At 36.1% G+C, this 25,827-nt stretch overlaps 2 protein-coding genes across 10 annotated transcripts in view; one reads left to right on the plus strand and one right to left on the minus strand.

Annotated features, from left to right (window-relative positions):
- The window catches only part of Poli (DNA polymerase iota), a 29,608-nt gene extending 16,438 nt beyond the window's left edge, over positions 1 to 13,170 (plus strand). For 4 of the 5 annotated variants that reach the window (XM_023714978.1, XM_012514822.2, XM_023714983.1 and 1 more), the window contains 5 exons: positions 327 to 505; positions 1,644 to 1,735; positions 4,570 to 4,697; positions 6,099 to 6,304; positions 12,174 to 13,170. In XM_023714978.1, the coding sequence (XP_023570746.1) occupies positions 327 to 505; positions 1,644 to 1,735; positions 4,570 to 4,697; positions 6,099 to 6,304; positions 12,174 to 12,935 (1,367 nt within the window). In that variant the 3' untranslated portion in view covers positions 12,936 to 13,170. The remainder of the gene's footprint in view (positions 1 to 326; positions 506 to 1,643; positions 1,736 to 4,569; positions 4,698 to 6,098; positions 6,305 to 12,173) is intronic. The other variant, XM_023714981.1, reaches the window with a different exon arrangement.
- A 12,397-nt stretch (positions 13,171 to 25,567) lies between these two features.
- Positions 25,568 to 25,827, minus strand: part of Stard6 (StAR related lipid transfer domain containing 6) — a 29,055-nt gene continuing 28,795 nt past the window's right edge. For all 5 annotated transcript variants that reach the window (XM_023715000.1, XM_023714995.1, XM_004623729.3 and 2 more), the window contains one exon: positions 25,568 to 25,734. The gene's annotated coding sequence lies outside the window, so the exon portion shown is untranslated. The remainder of the gene's footprint in view (positions 25,735 to 25,827) is intronic.

Genomic DNA, 25,827 nt, shown 5'->3' on the forward strand with positions numbered 1-25,827 from the left:
TATATATACACATAATTATATATATATGTGTGTATACAATATATACATCTATACTCAGTCACACCAGTGACTTTCTGTTCATTGAAAAGAAAAGATTGTGCTACTATTTGGACAATTGAATACTGATATCTTGTACTCTTGAGTAAATAAAGATAACAATATGCAGTGTTTTAGCCATTGTTACCCTCTTATTGTCTTGCAGGGTTTTTTTTTTTGTCTCTAAACACATCCACATATTAAAAGATATGGTTCATATGTTTTTCATATTTTAATTGGCTTTACTTTAAGGAGTAAAGGGACTGTAACATTTTATACATCTTGATTAGGTATTGGCTATAAAACAGCCAGATGTCTTGAAGCACTGGGAATCCGTAGTGTGCCCGATCTACAAACGTTTTCATCCAAAATATTAGAAAACAAATTAGGAATTTCAGTTGCTCAGCATATACAGAAGCTCAGTTTTGGAGAGGATAATTCTTCTGTGATACCCTCAGGACCACCTCAGGTAATAAGGCCATGCTGTTATCTTGATTAAGTACTGGTTGTCCCATTACTTGAAGATTTTTAGTGTTTGCATCAGGCTAGTTGGCTTCTCTAGTTTATTATTATCATGTTTTTACTAGTCTAGTTTGCTTTTCAGTTAGTAAATGATCCCTTTCCTATGAGAAGGCTAATTTATTATACTAGATTATTAAATATTCTTAAATTGAAACTTTGATATAAATATTTTTAAATCTAATGTTAGCCATTTTGAGTACAACTTAGTTTTATTAGCTTATAATGCAAATATGTGGCAAAACAATATTTAAAAAAATTTTTTTTTGTTTTGTTTAATTTTATTTAGTTTACATTTATTTATTGTATGTGTGGCCAGCTCAGCCCACCAGGGGGCGGGGCTGGCTGGCATGTGGTGCTGGGGAATCGAACCGCGGTCCATGTGCTTTGCTAAGCTTGTTCTAAGTAGGTGCTTTAGACCAGTGAGCCATCTCACCAGCCCCTTTAAAAATTTTTAAGATCTTTTATTTATTTATTTGCCAGAGAGTCTTGCTCCGCAGCTTGGACTCATAGTGATCCTCCTGTCTCGGCCTCCCCAGTGCTGAGTTGCAGGTGTGTGTCAATACACCCAGTTTGTGACAAAATATTTTAATCTTTTAAAAATCTTGTATTCTGAGTCGTTCCGTGATTTGAGAGAAAAGGTATAATCACTCAGTTAATTTTTTTTTCTCTCTGTTACACACTCAGTGCTTTATTTAGCCTACATAATCTTCATAGCAAACTGAGATAGGTAGTAACTGTTGTTTTTGGTTTCTTTCTTTTAAAGATAAGGATAGTATACTTCAGAAAGGGCAAGTAACTTATCCCAAGATAAATCATACTTGAGTTTTAGGGGATTAAACTCTTGGCTATAGTCATATAATGAAGTTTGGGATTACGACAAGAGCTCTATAATTTTGACTCCCAGGGCACTTTCTAGAGGAGGATGATAACTTGCAGATAGAGTTAATATAAAAGCAAACTAAATGGTTCAGACTAAGCATGAGAAATGAGTTCATAATATATGAAGTATTCATTTGTCATGTACTCTGCTAATTGGACATATTTATTTGAGTTTACATCAATTCTTGTTTATAATTCTTTGGTAGTCTTTTAGTGAAGAAGACTCATTCAAAAACTGCTCATCAGAAGTCGAAGCTAAAAAGAAGATTGAAGAACTACTTGCTATTCTTTTGAATAGGTGATTTTTAGTCTATTTTGCCGATTCTTCCATTCTACATGCACTAAATGAAAAACACTCATTGTTCTAACTTGAATTTTACATGTTAACTGGAGAGTATAAGAGTATTTATCATAGGACATTTCTCATTTATATTATAAACTATTGCAAGAGTAATATTTGCTTTTTGCTTTTATTTATTTTTAATATTTGAGACAGGGTCTTGCTATGTAGTTCGAGCTAGCTTTAAATGCACAATATAGCCCAGGCTGGCTTTGAAGTCAAGATGGTCATCCTGCCTCAGCCTCCTGAGTGCTGGGATTATAGGAATGTGCAACCATCTCAGCTTGTAATATGTGACTTTAAATGATTTAATGCATTAGTCTAAGTCTAGTACATGATATACTGTGGATCTTAAACTATAGTAAACCTGAATTGTTTTTATGAACATCCTTAATGTTCCTAGATTTTTGACTCTATGTGAGAAGCAGGCTTTACTTTTTCTTGATGGCAGTTGCAAAGCCTTTGCCTTTAACTTTATATTTATTGTCTTTTCAATAAGAGGGAAAAAACCCAGAAGTAATTCTGTAAGAATTCTAAAACTTCTTCTATAGGAACAGTTACATGAATCGGTGATGGTTGAGGACAGGAAGTTTTAAAGCCCAATGATGGAGGAACTGGGAAAAGCTTTTTATCTCCCTTACTTCAGTCTGTTTAAAGAGAAGGGCATTAAAGGAAGGAATGGCTACATGAGGCTATGTCTGATTGCAGGTGTGTACTGGGACTCTGATTTCTAAGCTGGCAGGAAGAGTGTACTGGGATGATTCTGAATGTGTGAACAGCATAACCAGCTGAAGTACAGATTAGGTCTTCTGATGTCCCTTAGCAAATATTTTTCATTTCTTCATAGGAGAATACTAATCTCATCTCTCATTTTTTTGATTCTCTTTGTTATTACCAGTTTCTTACCTTGGGGTATCAGAAGTCTTAACACTTGTGTGAATAGGTGTGCTTCTGTAAAAATTTTAGGAGGGCTACCTAGAATTTTGCAAGACTCTGTAAGAAAGTTGATTTGGGTTGACTTTTTAAGTCTCAGGAAACTGATGAGGTGACGTTTCCTACAACATAGTTGTCACATGCAGCTTATTGTCACATGCAGTATGCTGCCATGTTTGGAACTTTCATCACTGCTGGCTGTATGCAGCGGAGGCTCCAGCTGCATGACTCAGGCTCTGCAGGGAGCATGCAAGCGAAACTGGGTCATCTGCTCAGCTGCGGCCAGCTAGGACTCCACCCTTCGCAGCCAGGCCACTAACAGTTGCACACAGAGAAACCACAAGACGTGTATGTTTCACAGGTCTTTCTTATTTGAATAATCAAAGCAGATCCTAAGATGTGTGAGATGCCAGGTGTTAAACACTTACCCAAGATCTGCTTGCCAGTTTTTTTTCCACATCATGGACCCTGCTTCAGTGGCTGAAGTATAATAGCTTATAAGTTACTAGTCAAAAAATTACATGTATGTGTGTCTTTAGTTTCTTTTTTCTTCAGTATGTAATGGTGAATTCTACAGGCATGAAAGAAGTATAAGACCATGTAATTGTTCTGTTGTTCCTTCTTCTTCTTTTTTTTTTTTTTTTTGTACTGGGGATTAAACTAGGGACCTTGCACTTGCCAAGCAGGTGCTTATGCCCTGAGCCAACTCCCTAGCCCAAGACTATGTCATTGTTAATCCATCTTTTAGATACTAATTTAAAATTGCTTAGAAGCTAATCTTTTTGTAATGTGTCTTCATTAGCATATTATACTCTTTAACAATGATATACTTACATAAAAAATAAATTTAGAAGATACTTTAACTAGCAACATGTTTATAGGTATCAGTTTATTATCCTAGTTGAATAGCCATCATGTTTTCAGATAAAGCAGTAGGAAAAACATTTGGTAACAATCTCTTTTTTTCAATTCAGAAATCATTTTGAGTATATTTAACAATATGCATTATTTGTGTTCTTGATGTTTACATGTATTGCTATGCAGATAAAAAGCAAAATGTTACCTTTAATGATATCTCTACTTCTACTAGTTAAATTTTGTACTTTTTAAGTAAATCTCTCCTATTATTAAAATTTCTGTTTTAACACAAAAACCAAGACCATTTGGATATAATTCTTTTAAGATGTGTTTATAATATGTATCCTAAATGTAGTAGGTAATTGATCTTTATAAAATTGCTCTAATATATCATCACCTCATGGGTATATTACTGGTTCTCAGATCTTTGTAGGGAATGCCTTTTATTTTAGTAAAGGTAATTTCATTTTTAAAGTAAATAGTTTCATTCTGTAGTCTCTCTTTTTTTTTTTTTTACCATTTTTTGTAGTGAGATCACTCGAAGTTTATTCTTAGCAGTTTAAAATGCAAATACAGTAGTCCTTAACTGTTTATATATAATCTCATTTTGTGAAACAGATTTATAAAAACTTTTGTAATTTTTGATTTACTTGCTTCTGCCAGATGTCTTGCTGATTTTAATATGTTGCTTATAGTTACATTGTAGATTTAGATTATAAAACAGCTTGTTATGATTGTGCCTCTTTTCTAATTCTGAGAGCACCCAGTTCTGAGTGAGGCCTATATGCCTTACATTTAAAATTTTAGAGCTTTAATGCATGGACTTTTGAGATATTTATTTACTTGGATATTTTGGAACTTTTATTGTTTAGTATTTAGTTATCTACTGCATGTACAATTGCTATAGTTATGCAGTTGGATACCTTTGAATAAGTGAAATGTTACACTATTTTAAAAATCCTTATTACTTTTTATAATTTCTTGTTTTTCCTCTTTTTAAGGGTGTGCCAAGATGGAAGGAAGCCCCACACAGTAAGATTAGCAATCCGTCGGTCTTCATCCAAGTACTATAGCCGAGAGAGTCGGCAGTGTCCTATTCCAGCCCATGTAATTCAGAAGTTGGGGACAGGTATGGACTGGTTTTCTAAGAATTTAATTGACAGACTGTATTTGTAAAGAGCAAGCTTTGAATTAGAAGTATACTCCAAAATGGAGTGTTCCTGTGGAGTAAGCAAACAGTTAAATATTTTTGTAGTTTTTGTTTTAGATATATATTTTTTTATTTTTTTTTTTTAATTTTTTATTTTTTTGACATCAGTTATTTTATTTTAAAGAAAAAAAAGATAAAAACAATGGTACAAAATCTCAAAACAAGATTTTAGGAGAGTAACAATGGTTAGTACATTGTGTATTGTTACTACCAAAGTAGTTTCTCATATTACAAGATATAGGCAAGAAATAATAAATAAACAACATAGATACAAACTTTTTTTTTTAAAGTCAACATAGATATATTTTTTATTTTATTTTTATTTTTAGTATTTTTTAGGAAGGCATCTACAGGGTGTTCAGGGTCTCACTACTAGATCAGACTCATAGTGATCCACCTGTTTACAGTCTCCCAAGAGCTGGGATTACTGGTGCGTGCCACCACGTCCAGTCTCAATTGCTGTCTCAGCGAGCCCCAGGGGTGGGACCAGCATGGCAGGCCTGGGGATTGAACCCCTGGCCCCTGCGCCTGCTTGTAGGCACTTTAATCTGCTGAGCTATTTGGCCGGCCCCTACATACATTTTTTAAATCAGATATTATTGGTACATTTTAGATATACATAATGATCACATCTATTATAGAGAATTTGTACCTGTACACGACAACTTGAGTTTCATTTCCCATTTAAGTATTTTTATTCTACTAGAAACTTTCACTAGAAAATTTTTTTTTGGTTTTAAAGTGGATAATAAATATAAACATACAGTGAAGCATCTAGATTCTAAGATTCATCTGAGATTTAGTTTGCAAACTTTAAAGGGAACAAACCTGTTTGTGGTAATTATATATTCAAAATTTAGCAGACAATGTCAGTATGCCCAGTAATATTTTGGATTTTAGTTACTTTTTTTTCAATTATTTGAGACAGGGTCTTGCTGACCTTGAACTCAACTATGTACCTCTCACTGGCTTTGAACTCAGGATGATTTTTCCACCTGTCTCCTGATTAGTGGGAATTATAAGCATAGGTCACCATGCCAGTGGATTTTAATTTCTTCTAATTTTTGGGCTGGGTAGCCAACCTAGGGTCATGTAACTGCTGAGCTACATCCCCAGCTCCTTTTTTTTTTTTTTTTCCCACAGCTCTTTTTACTTGGAGACAGGATCTCACTTCAGTTGCCCAACCTGGCCTTGATTTTACAGTCCTCTTGTTTTAGCGTCCTGAGTAGTAATTTCTTCATTTAAGCAATACAAATTTATCTTAAGCTCTTAATATTGATTGATACAATATGTTTAAATATTCTTGAACATTTTATTTAGGAAATTGTGATGTGATGACCCCATTGGTTACTGTACTAATGAAACTTTTTCGAAATATGGTAAATGTGAAGATGCCGTTTCACCTTACCCTTCTAAGTGTGTGTTTCTGCAACCTCAAAGCACTAAATATTGTTAAAAAAGGACCTATGGATTGTTACTTAACTCCGTCATTATCAACAACATTGCACTCTGGCAAGCGCAGTTTTGTAAGTACACTCTTACTGGATTTATGTTCTCTGGGGTGCTATTGTTTGATTTACTTGTTTCCTAGCACTTATCACAGTTGCTGTTCTTAAATATTTACCATGTTTTCACAAAAGTAAGACTGGATCTTATATTAATTTTTGCTTCATAAAGTACAATAAGGTATATTTTCAGGGGATGTCTTATTTTTTCTTTTTTAATGTTTGCATATGCAGGTCTGATTTATTTTGTTTTTTAAAAAATTTAATTTGAAGAGTAAAAACAAGCAAAAACAAATAGAAAAAATGTCAGAAACAGGGTAACATGCAATACAAATTTTCGAAACTGGAATAGCTAATTACCAGTGATTGTTACATTATCTATTTTTTTGTTTTTTATTTTATTACCTATTTAGTACAGGGTCTTACTACACAGATTGGACTCATATTGATCCTCTTGTTTTCAGCCTTCCAAGTACTAGGATTACATGCTTGTACCACCACTCCCAGTCTCAAGTCGGCACAGGCTGGGGGTGGGGTTGGTGTCAGCACGGCTGGTGTCAGGGATCGAACCCTGGCCCCTGCCCTTTGCCTAAGCAGGCACTTTAGTCCACTGAGCTATCTGACTGGCCCTACATTAGCTATTTTTAACATCAAATCTGTCACTCGGACTAACAGATACAGTTATGCAAGATTAGACAAATAATTGAATATTAACATTTGCTTTCAAGAAATTTTAATTTTTTTCCTTGTCTTTTTAAAAAAATTATTTTAAAGAGTATAATAATTCATGAGGCATTAGAAACAGTACATGTTTAGTCACGTTACCCTCTTCTGAAATGTTGCCATAACTTTCCGAACCCTGAATGCCAGCCTAAATTTTTTTTTTTAGCTCAGTGATTTTACAAGATGCAAAGTAAAATACAAAAAATTATTTACATATAGGAACTAAGACAATACTATTTAAAATTGGAAGACAAAATTTATAATTGAAGAAACAATGTCTTTATACAAGCATAAAAATGTGAAATAATTAGGCAGTGACTTAATACAAGATTGCTGTGTTGAATTATGGCTTTGCTCCTAGATTTTTATCCTGAAGTCTGATGTTGCCTGTATGCTTTTCACTGATAATCTTGGATTGTGAGTTATTTTTCTTGGCACCAGCAGTTGGACTTAGGACCTTGCACTTGCCAAGCAGGTGCTGTGCTGCAGAGCTGTATCACGGCCCTTCACTGATTACCTTTATTATGTTCAGGTAGCTTCTTTCTGAGTCTAGTTTGCTGAAATTTTTTGAAGAGGAAAAAATAAACTATTTCAAAACAGGTTAGTAGAGTTTCAATAGTTAATACATTGCATATTGTTGTCTTTGTAGTAGGCGTGATATCTTGTCCAAACATTAGCACAAACCTTTCTTTTCAGTGAACTAAGAAAAACTAGCTGTAAATCTTAATTATCCTCTCTCGCTCTCTGCCTCTCTCTCGCTCTCTCTTGCTATCTGTCTCTTTCTGTCTCTCATTCTCTTGCTCTCGCTCACTCTCGCTCTGTCTCACTCGCTCTCTCTTGCTCTGTCTCTCGCTCTCTGTCTCTCGCTCTGTTTCTCGCTCTCTCGCTGTCTCTCTCGCTCTCACTCTGTCTCTCTGTCTCTCTCTCTCCATCTCCTGTACAGCCATTGGCCCAAATCTCTCATGTACAGCAATGGAGTTCTCCTTAAATGAGTTCTTGTCCAGATAGCCTGCTTGTAGTACATTTGTAACATAGCTGTCAATAATTTTATCCCATGAGTGCTTCACCCAGATCACAACCTCCTGAAGGCTAGGCTTCACAGTTTCCATTAAATCATATATTAACTGAAGATGTGTGAGGCAACAGTGGCAACAAAAATGGACAGTAAGGAACGAAGGCTCAAGCCTTGTATAGTAGTGCACGCTTGTAAGCCAGTACTCATGAGGCCGAAGCAAGATCGCCAGGGATTTGAGGCCAGCCTGGGCTACACAGTGAGGTCAAGCCCAGCCTTCCAAGACTTTGTCTTGGAAACAGACCATCAAAAATGATCCATACAAAAGTAATGAAAAATTGTACGCACCAAAATTCAGAAAACATTTTGTTATTTCACATGAGTGCATTAAGCATATACATTACAATAAATGACAGATTACATTGTAACAGTTCATATTAGACACAAGCACATCCTTTTTTTTCCCTCATACTGGGGATTGAACTCAGGACCTTACACTTGCCAGACAGGTGCTTATGCTGCTGAGCTATATCCCCCGACCCATGTACATTTTTTTATGACGTACACATATTATTTGTGCAGTATGTCTGTACTCCAGTCATTCAGCAATTAAGTCTTGTGTTTATCACTTTATATAGGCTTTACCTGTTGTCCAAAGGCACCTGGCTGGATATTTACAAATATGTAATTATAATTTGTATTATCATTTAAGTATTAATAATATTTGTGAATGCTTATATATTGTTATTTTATAATTAAGTATGTCCATGTGTTGTAGTGGATGTTTTAAATGCTTACATCTGGCTGACGGGGCTTATTTTTGGGGTACAGTTAATATTACAAGCATCCTGAAAAATCATGCTTAGACTTATTTACCAGTTAGTACTATTTTCAGGGAAACATGCTAGCAATCTAAGAAGACAAGGATCACAGCAGAGAAAACCAGTATGTACCCTTCCCTATTTTGGAAGTGTTAACTTATTACCCTATTTATAGGAAGATGATGGGTTATCTCATAAATATGCTAGTGTTCCAGAAATTAGAAATAAATTTTGTCTACCAGTTTATGTTTTTATTTTTTAATCTTCTTTTTCTTTCTTTTTAAGATTTGGTATGGGGTCTTGTTACACTGCTCAGACCTGTAGTGATCCTCCTGTCTCAGCCTCCCCAGCACTGGGATTCCAGGCATGGGCCACCATACCTGGTTTCAGTGGCTGGCTCAGCATGGGGCTGGCATGGCATGCAATCCAGGGGATTGAACCCAGGTCCTTGCACTTGCTAGGCAGGTGCTTAAACTGCTGAGCTATCTACCTGCTCTGTCTGTCAGTTTATACATAAGCTACTGGCTCCTTTCCCATAATTTTTTATTAAGATATTTAAAATTTTAAAATTATACTGAATTCTATAGCCGTATTGATAGCACTTGCTGATTTTATAGTTGAAACTGTGGTAGTAGAGAGGCAGAAGCCAGTTACATTTTCAAATGACTGAAGCACCTACCTATATAGGGTACACCTCTATTTTAGCAAATGTGGGGTACTATAAAAATAATGTCTTTTTCCTCTTTTAGTATCCTATACCTATAATCTAAGCTACTTGGAAAGCTGAGGCTGGATGATCACAAGTTCACGTCTGGCCTGAGCAATTAGGCAAGACCTTACCTCCAAATAAAAAAGGGGCTTGGGAGGTAGCTGAGAGCAACCCCCTGGGTTCCCTAGTACAGCAAAAAATAGATAGATAAATAATATTTTTATACAAGCTAGTAATTCTTGTAATTAACTTACAATTTAAATATTTTAATCAGTCAGTATAATTTTAATAGTATTTTTATTTCCATTTACATTTATAATGAAAACAGAATAGTGTTATAAACGTGAATTAATGCTAACTTCAAATTACTTTTGTTCTGTGACCTTTTGTATTAAATGAAAGTTAAAAGTATTTTATTTAATCTGTATAAAGAGAATTAAAGCTGGGTGTGGTGGTGCATGCCTGTAATCAGCACTTGAGAGGCAGAGGCAAGAGGATCAACATGGTTTTGAGGCCAGCTTTGGGTACATAAATGAATTCCAGGCCAGCCTGTACTAAATAGTGAGTTCCTGTCACAAAAAAAAAAAAAAAAAAAAAAAAGCAGCAAAGATTATAGTTAACATTGGCATTAGAGGTGAAAATACAGTGGCATTAAATATAAGTGAAAGTACTTTCTGTATCTGAAACAGAATTCAATAAATGGCTGGTGTCTTTTGTGCTCCTTTTATATTGTTGGAATTCCTACTGTATTAATATTTACTAAACTATATTTTCTGGGATGTCCATTTGGATAGTACTATGTCCAACAGCTGAATGGATAATGTATTTTTACATAGGGGAGTACTACTGAACCATAAAGAAAGATAACTTTGAATCTCAGCAGGAAAATGGATGAATTTTGAGACCACAATGTTAAGTGAAATAAATCAGATGCACAAGCTTACATACCATATGGTTTTTCATGAGAAACCCAAAATATAAAAAAGAACAAACCAAAAGATAATAGGAAGTAGGGAGGTAGATTTTGTTCAGATGTGAAGAGAATGTGGTGGCGCAGGGTCTGTAAGGCACTTGGAGACTGAGCCAGGTGGATCTCTGTGAGTGTGAGGCCAGCCTGCACTGCAAAGCTAAGACATTGGCTCAGAAATAAACAAAAAGAGATGAGGATCCCTGGTACTGCAAAAAAAAAAAAAAAAAAAAAAAAAGAGACGGATGAAGGGAGGGAGGAAAGGGGAGGGAGGGAGGGAAGGAAGGAAAGAAGGAAGGAAGGGAGGAAGGAAGGAAGGGAGGGAGGAAAGGGGATGGAAAAGGAATTAAGATGTGCTGTGTACATGTACCAGTTCCCTATAAGGAATGTAATCATTTTGTGATGTAAACATGTATTAGTAAAAAATAAAACCAGAAAAAAGAAAGAAGAAAAAAAACCTGGAAAGGAAATTAAAGTAAAAAATTATATAAATTAGAATTAAAAGTTTTAAAATTTTTATTTCATATAAAAATGTTATATCTTAAAAATAACATTGGATTTATAATCCTGAGGAGATTTCGCTGACCTTATCAGACCCAAAAACTACAACTCTTGTTGTATAGGTCCTGCTTTATCTTGGTCTTAACCATCCAGCAGAAAAGTATAAAAACGAAGTATAAGAAATAAAGCCATGCTGTTATGTTGAGCTGTAGGGGACTCAGGTCAACAATTTCTGACATTGCCAGTAAAGCGGAAGACCCAATACTATTATAGACTACTGGACTCTTTTAGAATATTTTGCTAAGTTAATATACCTATAATATTCAAATAACGGAACTTAACAAAAAAAAAGGATACAGATGAATGTCCATTTTGATCTATGTATTCAAAGTGGTTAGGATAGATACATAGTTACATTCTCCTAATGAATAGAGGGATTTGTTCTAATGGTGCTTGTAAATAGGATATCATGCCCGCATCTTGTACAGCAATTAACCACTAGGAAGAATGTATGCAATGTGTTAATTATTGAAACTGTCTCATTGCTATTTGTTTCTCAATAAAATTATGGAAAAAAATAACATTGGATTTATAGAGATATTCTTTTCCTTTCTATTAAGCATACCATCAGAACAGTAATTTTTGGAAAATCAGTCTTTCTTGTTCTATGCATATATTTATAAAAAAAACCTTTAGGTGAATCACTTGTTTTTTTGCTAGGTCACTTCTTTTATTTACAGAAATGGACGTTTTAAGGATTTTTTTTTTGCTCCAAATGCCTTCAGGGCAGGTTTGGCTGGCTTGAGTTGTGGGGATCGAACCACAGCAACCTGAGCCTGACTGCTTTGTTGAAGCAGCCACTTAAAGAACTGAGCTACAGGGCAGGCCCCTGAAACGGACGTTTAAAGAGGTCGTTTTTGAGATCCTGTCCAGGTCTCTGAGTGTATCCACTCTTCCCAGAATAGTGAGTATAGATCTATACAATAGTATGAGTAGCTGATAGGACATCTCCAGGTGTTTGGAACTGTCCACAAAGGACTGCAGGTACTGAGCAGTTTTGAAGTATTTGTCAGGTAACAGCTGCAGCCTCATTTCAGCAGTAGGGATAGTTTAAAGATATCAGATATCTGAATGTTTCTGTTATCTTTGTTTTCTAGGAAATGAAAGACATGGAAGACTTTTCCAAAGTCAAAGACGCACACTGTGATGTTCTAACAGTTGGAAGAATTGAAAGTATAAGAACAGGGGTATCTTCACGAGATAGTCTGAAGTTTTCAAGAGAAAAAAATATTAATGAAGTCCTACACTACTCACTTCCAGAGGATGTTGACAAAGAAGTCTTTAAGCAGCTTCCAGCAGATATTCAAGAAGAAATCCTTTCTGAAAAATCTAAAGGGAAATGTCAAGTGAATGAAAAGTTGAGTGGTCCACTGCGTGCTTCCCGAGGAATATTATCTTTCTTTACAAAACAAAGTCAGGGTAATCCCTTAAATCCTAGAGATAATTCATCTAATTGTAAACAGGTGTCTTCTGTGTCACCCTGTGAAGCAGGAACATCAGGGTCAAATAGCAGTAGTTCTTACCTGGCTAGCCCAACAGCTTACTCACATTATATAGATAATGGATTAAGAAAGAGTCAGGGACCTAAAGAATCTCAAGGGCTCTATTTTTCCAGTGCAAACTCTGCTTTTCATTCATTTTCTCATTTTCAGAGTGAGCAACTTTTCTCCAAAACCCCCCCTACAGATAGCCATAAAGAAATACCAACAGCCCCTCATCAAGGACTCACAGAAAGTAGAGAACAGGATTCTGCTGAGGAGAAAACTAGTTTCCCACCTGACATCGATCCTCAAGTTTTCTATGAACTACCAGAAGAGGTACAAAAAGAACTGCTGGCTGAGTGGAAGACAACTGGCTGAGACTGCCATATTGTACATACATAAGCATGTTCAGAAGAATGTCTAAAAGCCAGGAAAGTGTCACTGATCTCAGATTAAACTCTTCTAAATTAAACACTAATATTCAATAATACAGAAATCCAATGTGACATGAAGCCAGATGGCTCCAAGAAGTAAATTCCAGTGCAGAGCATAAGAGAGAGAAGCAGTAATGTAAAGTATCATCTTTCTCTGATTTTACAGGTCCTCCCCCCAGTCTCCCTCCCTATACAGTCCAGGCTGACCTTGAACTCAAGATCCTCTTGTCTCAGCCTCCTGAAAGTTGGCTATTTTTATTGCTTTTCAATAAAAAGAATATTTTTGTCAACACTACTACATTGTCCATAAATTGGGGAAAAGATGTATATGCCTGTATATTAAAATATAGGCTAATCACATTTTGTCATAGAGAATGAAGTTCTTGAAAGTATAGACTATCTCAAATTCAGCCTATTATGAAATAAACACATAGAAAATCATATTGTTAGTGAATGTATTGAGATATAAATTTCCTTGGCTAAATACCACATATCCCTCAGTTGACTTAAAATAGCACAGCAGTTTATCATCGGTTAACACTTTTTTTTTTCCATAATTTTATTGAGAGATAAATAGCAATGAGACAGTTTCAAATCAAATTCGTAGGACAGTTTCAATAATTAACACATTGCGTACATTCTTCCTAGTTAATTGCTGTACAAGATGGGGACGTGATATCCTATTTATAAACACCGAACAAATCCCTCTAAAGAGAATGTAACTATATATCTATCCTAACCACTTTGAATACACAGATACAAAATGGACATTTCATCTGTATCCCCTTTTTTGTTACGTTATTTGAATATTCTAGGTATGTAAACTCAGCAAAATATTCTAAAAGAGTCCAATAGCCCGTAATAGTATTGGGTCTTCTGCTTGGGTGGCAATGTCAGAAATTGTTGACCTGAGTCCCCTACAGCTCAATATAACAGCATGCTTTACTTCTTATATATCGTTTTTATACTTTTCTGCTGGGTGGTTAAGACCAAGGTAAAGCAGGACCTATGCAACAAGAGTTGTAGCTTTTGGGTCTGATAAGATCAGTGAAATCCCCTCAGGATTTATCCTGAGATACTGTACCTCAGATTGTAGAACCTTTGTCTGTGTCAGCCGTGTGGATGAGTCATGGCCCTTGCTTGGCCAATGTGCTCTCTGTGAAAGCCTGAGAGAGTGTTTTCTCCCCATGTGACTCTCCTTAGGCACACTCTACATCATCGATCACTTTCCTCTGTGGCCCCATAATCTCCTTGATCAGAAAATTTGGGACACTATCGAGGTACATAACATTACAGTAAAGTTCTCATATGTCCTGAGTCTTAATTGACCTTGGAAGGCTAGTGCCAAAATGCTGGCGTTCCTTGCAGCCCTCCTTTTTCTCTCATTTTAGTGTGCAAACTTAGGTTGCGGTTAACACTTTCTCATACTCAATGTGCGCACTTCCCAGCATATAATGTGCAAGCTCAGAGGATACTGAATGAGTGAACTGGAGACCTGAGGGAGGGTGAGGTGAATGTGCTGTATGGGGTAGTAATAGAAGGAACTCTTAACAAGTATATTGAAGGAGAGATGGATGTCAGAAATGCAGGCTGATGGGCTATAAAGATTAATAGCGGAAGCATTCCATTGCCTTCAAGCCAGTTTGTGGTTTGGTTTTAGGGACGTGGCTTAGACTACTTACTACCATGTGCAAGTAAGGGTCTGGGTTCGAGCCTCAGAACTTGGGCAGGGGTCTTAGATGTTCTGTAACATCTGTGAATTCTGCTTTTATACATGAAGTCAAGGATGCCTTATAAACTAAATTGGTGGGTATTCTGTCTCCTGTTACTGTTAACTTTCCTCCTACCAGACATATTCAAAGCTGAATATAAGATTGAAAACAGGGTATAATTTATATGCCAAAGAATGTAGAACATGTCAAAGTATCCTTCAGCATTGAATTGTCACGGTCTCAAAGTTTATAATTTGTACAGATATAAAGATAACAAAGAATACAGTGCACAAATGTGATTAAAAATAAATTTCATCTACTTCACTAAGTTGAGATTCCTTATAATTAGAAAATTCCTTAACTAGGAAGATATTTTAAAAGTTTGGGCTTACCAAAAGCAACTGACTTGGGCCAAAAAACATCAAAATATTCAGTGCTTTGAAGGACTACATTTCTCTATACATTATTCTGGTAGGGTATTGGAACTCGTAAAAGGAGTATTTTAACTTTTTCTAAAAATAGTACCTTTAAAAAAATTGTTAGAGCTTGTGATGATTTCAGGAACTTAGCCAGAATGGTTTTCAGGGAAAATAAATAGTTTGGGCCACTTTACAAGGAGAACTAAAAGAGCTAAAAGTGGAATTTCTCAAGCATGCAAGGGGTTACATCACAGTTCTGCCTATAGTGTTTGCCTGAGAAATGTTTGGGATCATCTTTTTTTCCTGTCTGCCTTTATGATTTTTTTTTCCTTTGGTGTGCTTCAGTTTACTCATGTTTGGAAATGTGAATTTCTTTTATTTGTTACATGCTGACTTCCTGGGTCTTTCAGTTCATGTTCTATATGATTCTCTGCCACTAGTTCTTAAAAAAAACCAAACAACTTGCTTTTCCTCTGTTGTAGGACTTTAATTGCATATATGGTAGACTTTCTTATTCTAGACTTTGTTTCTTCTAATTTCTTATACTTTTCATCCTCTTGTTTCTTTTTGCCCCATTTTGAGTAATTTCATCAGCTGTCATCCTATTTACCAATTTGTGTTTTAGCCACATCTGACTTGCTCTTTGACATACTTGTGATGGTTTTTATATTTTTCATTTGATTCTAATTTAATCTTTGCCGTCACTATAATTTCATGTAAATCCCTTTTTAAATAAAAAAAAAGAAAATATGTCAGGTGTGGTGACACGTGTACTTCTAGCTCTTGGGAGGTGGGTGAGGCAGGAGAATCGGTGAGCTTGAAGCCAGCCTGAGCTACACAGTGAGCTCAAGGCAAGCCTGCACTACAAGGTGAGACCTTGTTGCAAAAACCCAACCACATTTTGTATTCCACTTCTGGTAGCTTCAATATTTTAAGTCTTTATAAGCTTAAATTTGTGGTTATTGTGTTCCATTTACAGCTCATTTCCTTGAGTAGGTGGCTTAATTTCATCTACAGAAAGACAAGGGACGTCCATTTGTGTATGCTTTTCTTCCGATCATTGTATTTGCTGCTTGGGTTGGTACAAGCCCTGTGGCATCATGTTAGCCCTCTGTGGGCAGGCTGACTGGACACAGTTTCTTTCAGCTTTGGTGCTGGCCTCTTGTACTTTTGTTTATAGATGTCAACTACAGGTCTCTGTCAATGTTTGCCTTGAAGGCAAACCCCACCTTTCAGGCTTGCTTCTTCGCTGATGTTTTCTGTTCACTTCCTGCATTTGTTTCACATCTTTTTGTTTTTTTCCTGATTTGAGTATACAGGGATTAGGACAAATCAGTAAGGCGTTTAAAAGTTTTTCTTCAGGATCTGCTGCAGTGATGGCAAACCTGTGGCACAGGTGCCACAGAGGGTGATTTGAGTCTTCGAAAGCTTTGCCATCCCTGAGCTAGTGCTTTGGAGTAGAATTCTGTAGAGTACCGGTAGTACCAATCTATCTGTATTTATTTTTACAGTCTTATTTTTTAAAATTCCTTTTGCAATATTAATGCTCCCTCACACCCACACACATTTTTTATGCTCTTTCAGGACCGGTCAAGTCTTGCCATTTATTATATGTTGGGAGTGAACATTCTATTGCAATTACTTTTGATTACCTGTAAAAAGTTAACATGCTTGAACATGGTTTGACCATCAGATGCAGTAAATACCTCCCTTCTTTCCAGACAATTGTATTCTAGCTATTTGCTTAATCTTTAAATTAGAATATTATTAGTATTTCTGAAATGCGTATCTTGGGAGGGAAGGTATATCTTTTAATATATTTTTCCCTTGCATCTCAGAAATTATTTCTAATGTTGTAAATGTTTTTCACATGTCTTATCTTGGGAGAGAGGAGTGTATTGTTTTGGGGTTTTTTTGATCTCAGAATTCTTCTTTTCCCTTTCTGAGACAGGGTCTCACTATGTAGTTCAGGCAGGCCTTGGGCTCATTGTGTTGCCTGGGCTGGCCAGATGATGATCCTCCTCCATCACCCTCAGCGCTGTGCTTAGAGACAGGTACCACCATTCCTGGTCTGAAATTGCTTAATTTTTAAAAAGCAGTTTGACCAAAATGTAACTTGGTGGTGCATCCCCTACCAGGCAAGTGCAAAGCCTTGAGTTGGATTCCTGGTGAAAAAAAGAAAAAAAGAAAAAAAAAGCCCTTAAAAAGTGGTTATAATTATTTTATTAGTAATTTTTGTCTCAAATTGCAAGCTTGGACTATAGTAAAATTCAGCATCCAGTTCATTTAAACCAAACAGACCAGATGAGAAAAAAATTGAGATGTTAACAGAATATTTCATTTTTAGACTTAGTTACACTGTAATATTCCAGTTCAGTATCTTCAACCCTAACAGTGAAAATAATTTGGAGGTACATACTCCAAGTATATATGTATCTTTACTATGGTGTTGAACACTAGTTGGTGTTCAGTCAAATAGTTTTTGGCTTTAGGTGGTAAAATAATTGTTTCAGCATTGTTTGTGGAATCCCATGACACTGTGAGTAGGATTGTGTAACTAAAAAGTTCCTATCCTAGATAACTAGTATGCATGATCCCAATCTTAAAAATAAGACTTCACATTTAGGTTTGTTAACATCTAGAGATTTATTTCCAAACAGATAAGTGGTCTAGGTATTACTTAATAAAATCTCATGAGCTTTCTGTTGTTATTAAATCAAAATATAAGTATTAAAAATATTGAAGTAATCAACAATTGTGAAATTTATGTAGAAAGTAGTTTTTAACAATTTTCAAGTTTCTGAGCAGGGGAAGATTGACAGTTACTACTAAGGATACATCAGGTCATTTTATAATGAAGAATGTTCTTTTTGAGCCACCAAAAATAAATTTGTGGTTTCTGCTATTATTTCTGAAATATATAACATCTGGAACACAACAAAAACAAAATATGTGATATTTAGGACTTGGGCCAGCAAGCGATTGAGAAAACTGTTAGTAATGTTGCAGTAATGGTAAAGAAACTGCATAAGCTTTTATGAAAGAACTGATAAAACAGCTGCCTGTGATTTCTTGGAATACAAAGTATCTAATAAATGCTTGGGTTTGGACTACATTATCACCAGGCAAAAATGTAGAAAGCGCCACCTGGTGGTATTTAACTGCATAAATGTTGAAGTGGCTTTGGGTTTTAAGAGAAAAAAAAAAAAAAAAAAAAAAAAAAATCATGCTTCTGTAGCGACCTCAAGAGCTTCGAGTACTGCACCATAGGCCAATATGCTGGAGAACCTAGAGGGAATAGAGAATTTCCTAAATACATATGTATTGCCACAACTAAAAAAAAAAAATAGTAAAACAACAACAACAACAACCACCCAAAGACACAGAATTTCACTAAACAAGATGATAGGCATTCAACAATCATGTTACGTTACATCGTGTTGGCTTCAAATTAGTGGCTCACATTATGACATATAAGCACACGAACTTGGTAAATAAAAGTTAAACATTGGGCCCAGGAGATAGCTCAGCAGCATAAGTGCTTCCTGGCAAGCACAAGGTCCTAAGTTTGATCCCCAGTGCCAGAAAAAAATTAAGCATTAATGTCCTTTCAGTAGGCCAGTAGAAATCAGCAGTATAATTATCCAAGCTATCCTATGTATATACATATTTTTTCCCCTTTCTTTTCTACTTTCTTTCGTCCCAGTCATTACTTCCCTTCAAACAGTTTCTTTTTCAGAGTATCTATTGTACCTTTCAGATTTTATTTATCATTTCGGGTTCTTACACTAGGGAGGCAGTATGATGTTTACACATGCAGATCTGATTTATTTCACTAAAGAGTATGGTCTTTAGTTGCATCCATTTACCTATAAAAGCCTGAAGTTTATCTTTTTTATACTTCAGTAATAGTTCATTGTAAAAATACCACATCTTTTATTATCCAATCATCAGTTGATGGGCATTAGGTTCTTTCCCAGATTTAGCTATGACATTACACTGCTATAAACATGGGCACACATATATCACTGTGGTATGTTTTCAATTCTTCTGGAAAAATACCCAGGAGGAGAATAGCTGGGTCGAATTCGACCTCTAATCCTAGTTTTTAGAGTAATCTCCACACTTTTCCATTGTGGTTGTACCAGTTTATACACTTCCACTAGCCATGGAGAAGGGTTCCTTTTTCTCCACAGCTCCTCCAGCATTTGTTACTGATGGACGTCTTGATAATAGCTATTCTTTCTGGGGTAAGATGGAATCTCAGAGTTGCTTTAATTTACATTTCTCAAATGGGCAATGATGTTGAATATTAGAAGCAAATTATATTCATCTCAGATGCCCATTTTTGGATTGGGTCTTTGAATTGGGGGGGTTGTTTTTTAATTCTTAGTACTAGATAGAAGGCCTTTTTCTGAGGGACAGTCAGATACAATTTTTTCCAAGTTTGTGGGTTTTTTTATTTTTGATGTGCAAAAACTTTTTAATGAGATCTCAGTTGTTCTTTGAAGTATTTCCCATGCAGTTTAGTTTTTGTTCTTTGAACTCTGCCTACCCCTATGTCTTTAAGATTTTTACCTACTTTCTCCTCCAGTAGATTTAGTGTTCCGCTATTAATATTTAGATCTCTGATCCATTATGACTTTAGTGCATAGTGATAGACATGGGCCTAACTTTAGTCATCAGCAGGTGAAAATTTTTTCAGCATCATTTATTAAAGAGGCTTTCTAGAAAACATGTTTGACCCCTTTGTTAAAGATAAAGTGGCTGCATTTGTTTATAGTTTTGTCTGTGTCATGGTTTGAATCTTTTGCAAGGGGAACAATACAATACAGGACACATTTTATGAGATTATATTATAATGAAGCACCCAAAAAATCAGATACAAAGAGTGCAGATCTGTCCATACACTAAAGATCAGAAAATCCAGCTGAGGGCCTGGATCCTAATATCCTGCATTAGTCCAGCTGAAAACCTAGAACTCATAACATTTCCTACAAGTCCATCTGGAGACCTAGAACCCACAGCACTCATGCAGGTCTGCTTCACAGATCTGCCCTGGGAAGGCCCAAAGGTCAGTGTGGGAAGCTAGAAAGTCTGCCAATGGGATGAAAGATCTGTGCTAGCAGGTGAGGGATCTGAACAGAAGCCAGCAAGCAATGCTCAAGGTAAGACCTGGAGCTCCCCACAAAAGTACAATAGCCATCCTCAGCAACAGTGAGGTCCCAAGCTCCTCCGACTGAGGCAAGCTGAGTTCCCATCAGGAAATCCAATTTTACAAATTTTTCCAGGAGACTGAGCTTTGTACTATCTTCCCTTCTGGAGCCAGGAAGTGATGCTCAAGCTGTGGATCAGAGGTCCCCCAAAGTCAGCCATTCTCAGTGGCAATGAGATCCTGAGCTTCTCCTCTGACAAGAACAGTCAAGTTCATAGGGAAAGTCAGCATAACAAAATCCTCCAGCAGAATCACCCAAGAGAACTAGCAGTTCCCTGACAGCCTGTCTTCTGCAGTTCTTTCTTTTATTCTGCTGGCAACAATCCTCAGGTGGGCCTCACACACCCATCACCATGATAGTTCAATTCTGCTGGGTGCTAACAATTGACCACCAGTTGAAAGTCCACCATACAACTGTTGTCCAGCAATAGGGAAACTAAACAAGTGGTCTCTGAGCATCTGCATCTATTGAGATGATTATGTGATTTTTATCTTTAGCTCTGTTATGATGATGTATTACATTTATTGATTTGCTTATATTAAACCACCCTGAATTACACTTGGTCATGGTATATAATCTTTTTGATGATTTGCTGCATTCTGTTTGCTGGTATTTTATTGAGTATTTTTGCATCTGTGTTCACTAGGGAGATCAGCCTGTTGCTCTTTTTTTTCCCCATAATTTTATTGAGAGAGAAATAGCAATGAGACAGTTTCAAATCAAATTGGTAGGACAGTTTCAATACTTAACACATTGCATACTCTATTCCTAATGGTTATTTGCTGTACAAGATGCAGACATGATATCCTATTTACAAACACTATTAGAACAAATCCCTCTATTCACTAAGAGAAGGTAACTAATATCCTAACCATTTTGAATACACAGATACAAAATGAACATTCATCTGTATCTCCTTTTTTTGTTTAGTTCCGTCATTTGAATATTATAGGTGTGTTAACTCAGCAAAATATTCTAAAAGAGTCCAATAGTCCATAATAGTATTGGGTCTTCTGCTTCTCTTGTTCTTTTTTTACGGTTGGGTCTTTTGGTCTGCAAATAGTCTTTTTCCGTTATTTGTGTTGACTCATGCTGTTTTGCTGACAACTATCAGTCTTACGTTGTTTTTCTTTGCAGCATCTTGCAGCTGTTGAATTGTTATTTCCTGGTTCCTTGATATTTTTAAGAGGTCTTTTTGTGATTGCCAACTGTAATGGTGTCTTCAAGGTATGAAAGTCTATTTCAGTTTTACTCAAGCAATTTTGTAAGCTTTCAACTTTTAATATCTTAGATATCTGTTTGAATCTGTTCCATGCATTCTAATTCTTTCATATATTGTTCAGTGTTTCTATCATTTTTCTATTCTCTTCTGTTTTTTAAAATCTTTATCTTCCTTAGATGTGCTGAGCAATTTTTTCATGATTGTTGTCATTTCTTTTTTTACCTACGAGATCATTTCTCATCTGATTTCTTCTATGTCCTGGTGGAATTGTTTCTTTATTTCAGTTGCTATCATTTCAGAAATTTCAGGTATGTGACTTCCATGTTGTTCTATGTTCATGTCTCTTGGAATTGTTCTGGGTAGGCTGGAGGTCTGAGATTGCCTTTTGCTCCTTTGTTTTGATATTTTTGAAGATTCCAAAGTTCCTCATGGCTTACTTTCACTTTTGTGACTTTTGGGGATGTTCTCCCTGAAGTTATCCAGGGCTCAGTGTGGCTTCTAAAATGGTGTGTGTGGTGGGGGGAGGGCTGTTTCTGTTGGTTTAGGTCCACTAATTTGTAAGTAGAAGCTATAAGAAATACAGAGAAGTCAAGAAAATAAAACTGTCTTTTGTCAGTTTCTCCAACTTGCGTAAATCTCAAAGGTTGACCAAAGGTCAAACATCAGATCAAGGCTGGCTCTATCAGTTGCTTTGTTAAGCTCTCTGGGTTGACTTGGGGCTAAGTAATTTCAAATGGACAAAGTTTAAGGGTGTATTTGGACAGAATCCTGATGCAAAAGGAACACTAACAGTCTTAGTGAAGTCACAGTACTTGTGAGTATAGTTTTCGTGTATAGATTCAATCATAATCAGAAAAAGAAAGCTTAAAGGTTTAAAGAAAGCTGCATGGCATGAACATCAAGTGCCAGAACTAAAAGCTCAATTTTCTAAAAATACCTGTGAGATGTTTTGGTACACATTTGTAATCCTAGCCCTTGTGAGGCTGAGGCAGGGAGATTACAGTGAGTTCAAAACCAGCCTGGGCTACATAGTAAGTTCAAGGCCAGTCTAAACTGTATGGAAGGGCCGGCCAAAAAGCTCAGTGGATTAGCTAAAGTGCCTGCTTAGGCAGATGCAGGGGCCAGGAGTTTGATCACCTGGACTTCCATGACAGCCCGGACCCTGGGACATGCTGAGATGGCAACTCAGAGCGGGCATGATAGCGCACGCCAGTAATCCCAGCATTTGGGAGGCTATAAACAGGAGGATTACTATTGAGTCCAATCTATGCAGTGAGACCCTTTACATCCTGTACACCTTGTCCTAAATAAAAATAAAAATAAAAAAATAAACTGTATGGAGTGACATTGTCTCAAGAAAAAAAAAGTCTATAGGTCCCTCACTTTCTTTCCATAGGAAGCAACCTCAGGCAGTTAATAGCTAACTAGTCATTTCTTCAGAAATAATGAAGGAGGGTGATGGAAAAAGGACATTTCAGACAGTGTAACCAAAAGCTGTGGAGAATGGTGTATTGCAGCTATTTCCAAAGAGCAGAATTGGGTAACTGAACATTTTCCAAGTGCCAGAATGGTAGGCTTGGTGAAGTATCAGAAATGTTAAAAAAAAAAAAAAGAAAAGAAAAGAAATGTTAAGAATTAGTGGCTATGTTTCCCATTCTTTCTCATTTCTGATATGTTTGTTATGATTATCCTCTTGTTTATCACATACCACTGGATATATGTGGATATTGAGGACAGGGGACAGGTAGATTGTTTTTTGTTTAGTAAGTCTCTGCCTAAAGAGGAACTATATGTATACCTGACACACATTATGAAATCCTAGCTTTGAAGGACTGATACTGTAGTTGTATGAAACTGTTCAGGGTCTTGGGATAGAGTACTGCATATTTTTCTTGTTGAATTAAAGTAATTACACATATAAAGTGAAATATGGTGTTAGATTAATGGTCTCAGTTCACTTTGTCTCCATACCTTTTTACCACATTCACGGTTTTACTAAAGTAAATTCTGTTGTTTTTGCTGATGAATTTTCCCATGTGACTTGGCAAGTGGGATATCAAACTTGAAAGGCATTTAAAATGTTTTTCCTCTCTTCCTCCTTTTCCTTCATGAGAACATTCCCAGCCTAGCCTGTTGAGGACAGCAATCTCAAAGCAGAACTAGGTCCTCCCAATTGTCCAGCCCATACCATTCTTTCTCAGATGTTCCACAGCTAGTGGCCAGACATATGAATGAGCCCGACTGGTCCTGTGCAAATCACTGACAAACATGACAAACATTTAAGAGAGAAATTATGTCAATTGTATGTCCCACACTTTTTGTCTATTATATGTCATCATTGTGGCAATCGTTATATAGTCATAACTTATCTTCATTGCTTGAAAAAGATATGTAAACAGAGTGTTAGTGAAAAATTTAATTTTATTCTGATCAGTTAAGTCTCAGAGCAACCTCTATAGAATAAAATTCAAATTAGAATTTATCAAAATAATTTACTGCAAGCTGTGAGGTTTAGTAGTTGAAGGGCAAGAATTTTTAGGATTTGTAAAGATATAAATCCTAAATCAAAGTTTATTCTGACAATCATGGAACTAAAAAAAAACTGTTACCCAGATTTTATGTTCAGATAAGCTATTAGTATCATGTATCATTGAACCAGAGAGAATGTACTGGGACTGAGACAGTACTGGGGACTGAGCCCAGGACTTTCACATGATAGACAAGCTGCTCTACCTCTAACCTCCACCTCCACTGCATGAACCTGAGGTTTTTTTTTTTTTTTTTTTTCTTTTTTTTTGGTGGAACCGGGGATTGAACTCAGGTCCTTTTGCTTGCCAGGGAAGCACTTATTCCACTGAGCCATCTCCCTGGCAAACCTGAGTATTTTTAGTGTTGGTGATGTACAATGTAGAATCTGTAGGTATACACAGTCTAGTAGCAGAGAGTCCTGAGAAATTATTTTTCCCTATACACTAATATCAAACTTTCAGCTGCTATTAAATGTTTAAAAATAATACTTTTGAATAAAACCTCAGAGTTATCCTTATATTCCTAATTCCTTCAATGATGGTGGTAATTGGAGTTTTGGTTGGGCCAAATACAGATTTATATACCTAGCTATTTGGCTGAATTGTGTATTTCAATATGCTTCTATTTTTATTCACTTTAAAATTATAAGCTTGTACTACTGTCACTGGATTATATGACAGGTGACATTCACATTCATTTTTGTAATAGTGAATATAGTATCTTATTTCAAAGTACTACACAGTTTTTTTTTACAGTTGGTTTTCTATAGATGCATGTTTTTTTAAAAAATTATTTATATATATTTGTGTGTGTGTGTGTGTGTGTGTGTGTGTGTGTGTGTGTATGGCCAGCTCAGCCCACCAGGGGGCGGGGCTGGCTGGCATGTGGTGCTGGGGGATTGAAACGTGGTCCCTGTGCTTTGCTAAGCTTGTTCTAAGTAGGTGCTTTAGACCACTGAGCCATCTCACAAGCCCTAGATGCATGTTTTACATTCAAAAATTATCCGGCCTTGGATTTAGAATATCTGAAAAATGTGTATTGGACATACCAAACATTTTTCTTGTCATTAGCACTGAAATATTACAGTGTAATAATGCTTTACATAGCATTTATATGACATTAGTTATAAGTAAATAACATGACTTAAAGTAAAGGATGTCTATAGGTTATTTGCAAATACTATGGTACAGATTTTGATGTTGAGGGCTGGTATGCTAGAGCTAATAATGAGGATACCAAGAGACAAATGTTAGAGATGTGATTGAAAAGTATGTTGAATGTTTAAAAATAATCATGACAATAAAAACATAACCATTAGTTCCTTTCAAAATCCTCTCTCTCACTTTGAACACTTACCTATCATTCTTGCCAATTTCTGAAATAGTTCAGGAAGTCCTCTTTCATGTTTTTAGTTGTGCTGCTGTAACTGCTTTAGTGAATCAATTCAAGACATTTACCTGTCATGGTCATCTTGCTCTTAGGGGAAAGCCAGAAGTTACATGGTACAAGATCTGGTGAATAAGGTGAATGAGGAGACACTGTAATATTTTTCTAAGGCTGTCTTCCATTGGATGATACTTGGTGGTGGCATTTATCTGATTCTTTCTCATACCTCATAAAGACACTCATAAAGGGACTTCCAGGACTAAAGGGCAAGAATGATGGGATAAGTATGTTAGAAGTGAGGGTAAGTATATTGAGGGGGATCAATGGCAGCATGTATTTTACTGTAACAAAT

This window comes from Octodon degus, unplaced genomic scaffold (genome assembly GCF_000260255.1).
Source record: "Octodon degus isolate 3935 unplaced genomic scaffold, OctDeg1.0 scaffold00003, whole genome shotgun sequence".
NCBI classification, from domain to species: domain Eukaryota; kingdom Metazoa; phylum Chordata; class Mammalia; order Rodentia; family Octodontidae; genus Octodon; species Octodon degus.